This window comes from Salvelinus fontinalis, chromosome 2 (assembly GCF_029448725.1).
Source record: "Salvelinus fontinalis isolate EN_2023a chromosome 2, ASM2944872v1, whole genome shotgun sequence".
Classification (NCBI taxonomy): Eukaryota; Metazoa; Chordata; class Actinopteri; order Salmoniformes; family Salmonidae; genus Salvelinus; species Salvelinus fontinalis.
In genome coordinates this window covers 95,230,286-95,233,895 of record NC_074666.1, presented here as the reverse complement: position 1 = coordinate 95,233,895, position 3,610 = coordinate 95,230,286, and the positions used below count along the sequence as shown (strand labels likewise).

The 3,610-nt window shown below is 41.5% G+C and overlaps 1 protein-coding gene across 2 annotated transcripts in view; it reads left to right on the top strand.

Annotated features, from left to right (window-relative positions):
* The first annotated feature begins 2,655 nt into the window (after positions 1–2,655).
* Positions 2,656–3,610, top strand: part of LOC129832338 (E3 ubiquitin-protein ligase SMURF1-like) — a 54,709-nt gene continuing 53,754 nt past the window's right edge. For both annotated transcript variants that reach the window (XM_055896347.1, XM_055896338.1), the window contains exon 1: positions 2,656–3,019. In XM_055896347.1, coding sequence (XP_055752322.1) covers positions 2,965–3,019 — 55 coding nt within the window. In that variant the 5' untranslated portion in view covers positions 2,656–2,964. The remainder of the gene's footprint in view (positions 3,020–3,610) is intronic.

Below are 3,610 nucleotides of genomic sequence, written 5' to 3'. Positions count from 1 at the left end.
TGCATTAGGTTGTGTTTGGTATAGATAGGGTATAGGGGGAGTGAATGCATTAGGTTGTGTTAGGTATAGATAGGGTATAGGGTATAGGGGGAGTGAATGCATTAGGTTGTGTTAGGTATAGATAGGGGGAGGGAATGCATTAGGTTGTGTTTGGTATAGATAGGGTATAGGGGGAGTGAATGCATTAGGTTGTGTTTGGTATAGATAGGGTATAGGGGGAGTGAATGCATTAGGTTGTGTTTGGTATAGATAGGGTATAGGGGGAGTGAATGCATTAGGTTGTGTTTGGTATAGATAGGGTATAGGGGGAGTGAATGCATTAGGTTGTGTTTGGTATAGATAGGGTATAGGGGGAGGGAATGCATTAGGTTGTGTTTGGTATAGATAGGGTATAGGAGGAGTGAATGTATTAGGTTGTGTTTGGTATAGATAGGGTATAGGGGGAGTGAATTCATTAGGTTGTGTTTGGTATAGATAGGGTATAGGGGGAGTGAATGCATTAGGTTGTGTTTGGTATAGATAGGGTATAGGGGGAGTGAATGCATTATGAGAGACTCCTTTGTTCCACAGCTAATCACACGGATGAACACTGCAACCCCAAGCAGCTAAAACTACTAAACTAATCCATGCAACCTAACATGTTATTTCTCTACCCTCTCCTTCTTCCTTCCTTCCTTTCTTTCTCCTTCTTCCTTTCTCTCTCTCTCTCTCTCTCTCTCTCTCCTCTACCCTCTCCTTTACCCTCCTTTCTCTCTCTCTCTCTCTACCCTCTCTTCCCTCCTTTCTCTCTCGCTCTCTCTCTCTCTCCTTTACCCTCTCCTTCCTTTCTTTCTTTCTCTCCTCCTTCCTTTCTTTCTTTCTTTCTCTCTCTCCTTTACCCTCTCCTGCTTTTCTTTCTCTCTCTCTCTCCTTTACCCTCTTTTCTCTCTCTCTCTCTCTACCCTCTCTTCCCTCCTTTCTCTCTCGCTCTCTCTCTCCTTTACCCTATTTTCCTTACTTTCTCTCTCTCCTTTACCCTCCGTTCCCTCTCTCTCTAACTTCTCTTCCCTCCTTTCTCTCTCGCTCTCTCTCTCCTTTACCCTATTTTCCTTCCTTCTCTTTCTCTCCTTTAACCTCTCCTTCCTTCCTTCCTTCCTTCCATTCCTTCCTTCTCTCTCTATTCTTTACCCTCTCCTTCCTTCCTTTCCTTCTGTCTGTCTCTCCTTACTCTTTCCTCCTTCCCGCCTCCTTCTCTCTCCTTGCCGTTCACACTTTAAAAAAAAAAGTTTATCCTAAACAGTCCGATTCCCGAGCACGCCTATGTTTCCAGACCCGAGGAAGTATTTGCCATGTAACTTCAGGACATGCCTGTTTGAGCCAGTCCAGAACATAGAGATCCTATCAAATTACTAGAAGGGGTTATGTCATAAACCGTCAAAGTTCCAGAATGGGGTGAAAATGGCAGCCATATTGGTCAGGGAGAAATCCAAACCATTCAAATTGGAACGATGGTATAGTCCAGATGTTTCTTATGCATTAAAATAAAAGGCATGTGATATCAGAAATGGTGTAATATAATTATTGTCAACCTAAAATATTGTAATTTATACCATGTCATTGTTGAATGCTCATTTCTGAGTGGTTTGAAATGGCATTCTAGAGCGTGCATTATTCCCCTTTATAAACTGGGTGGTTCGAGCCCTGAATGCTGATTGGCTGACAGACGTGGTTACCACGGGTATGACAATACATTTATTTTTACTGCTCTAATTACATTGATAACCAGTTTATAACAGCAATAATGCACTTCGGGGGTTTGTGATATATGGCCAATAAACCACGGCTAAGGGCTGTATCCAGGCTCGGGTTTGTTTGGGTTTGTTTGGTTACCAAGGCAACTACTGTAGATATCTAGAAAACTTGCTAGATACTCAGTGGATGTTTCTAAAGACAAACAAACACATTTCTACAGACAAACTAACACATTTCTAAAGACAAACAAACACATTTCTAAAGACAAACAAACACATTTCTAAAGACAAACACATTTCTACAGACAAACAAACACATTTCTACAGACAAAAGAACACATTTCTAAAGACAAACGAACACATTTCTACAGACAAACAAACACATTTCTAAAGACAAACTAACACATTTCTACAGACAAACTAACACATTTCTACAGACAAACTAACACATTTCTAAAGACAAACAAACACATTTCTAAAGACAAACTAACACATTTCTACAGACAAACAAACATTTCTAAAGACAAACAAACACATTTCTAAATGATAGCCATGGTATAAAAGGGACAATCAACTCCGTGGAAGGTTAGTTCCACTCCACTAGCATGTCATGGAACATACAGTACCTTCCACATTGTTCATTGTTTTCTATAGAATGCATAGCCATCTACCTTACATAATAATAAATACAATTTATGGATTTTATACACATTTTCTTTATACTAAAATATATGTTTACAGAATATAAATGTCCATTTTTGTTTGTTGGCTGTGGTGGATTGACTGCATTGTTTGAATGGCGTGTTGGCATTTAATTAAAATAAATAATGGAATCATTCCTCTAAAACTGGCTGGTCAGCTAGCTAACACACATACAGTGCAGATAAATGATTCACATTCATTATTTTTTCACAATATCTTATCACAGCACTGGGAAACCATGGTTGCTCGACTCCCTGACCAACATGGCCGCCCTTAAGACAAACATAAGAAGGTTCAACCCATTCTAGTATTCTAATTCTATGGTCCAGAGCCACCGAAAATGTCCGTCTGTGTTGCGGCTCGGTCGGGACGGGGGATTTCGCCAGGAAATAGTACACATTTCCCCCTGAGGAAGCCAGACACAAGCCACATATTCTGACAACCTAGAGTACTATCCCCAGGAAGGAGTGTCGAGTTGGTGTGTTGGAGCGACCCCCAAAACGGAGTCTAAAGTAACTGTTCTCCCGTTGTGATGTCGGGTCCTGGGGTTCGAAGGAACGGCTCCAGCATCAAAATCCGCCTGACAGGTAGCTACCGTTAGCTAACTAAAACGCCGTGAAAGCGTTTACGGTTTCATTTTGTTTTTTTGTCGGGATTCAACCCTGTAACGGATAAATTCTCTGGACAGAGTACTGCCAGCTAGCTACATTGACTAGCCTGTCATGGCGCTAGCTAAACTGGACAGGGTTCGCATCGGAACATCCGGTCTTTCTATTTACTAACATCTAACGTTAGGTACAATAGGTAACGTTAGCTAGGCCGGCGACTAACTCTTATTAGTTAGTTAAAAATAACTACACCAAACGGATAAGGATGGCTAGTTCGTGGACATTAACGTTATCTAGCTATTTAGATTGCAGGCGTCTAATATTCGCCTGATTTAACAAGCTAGTTAGTGTCTGCCATTGCAACAGCCATGTCCAAGGTGTTAGCTACCTAACGGTAACAGTTAGTCTGAATGCTAACCCGACGGCCAGCAACAACTGTTTAGTCGACTATCGACCAGTGTCCTTCTGACACGGTGGCCTAACTAGACCTAACCATAGTCCTTCCTAGACTATTCAGGAGCTATTCTAGCGAACTACTTCCCCTAAAACTGACCTGCTCTCTAACCTGGC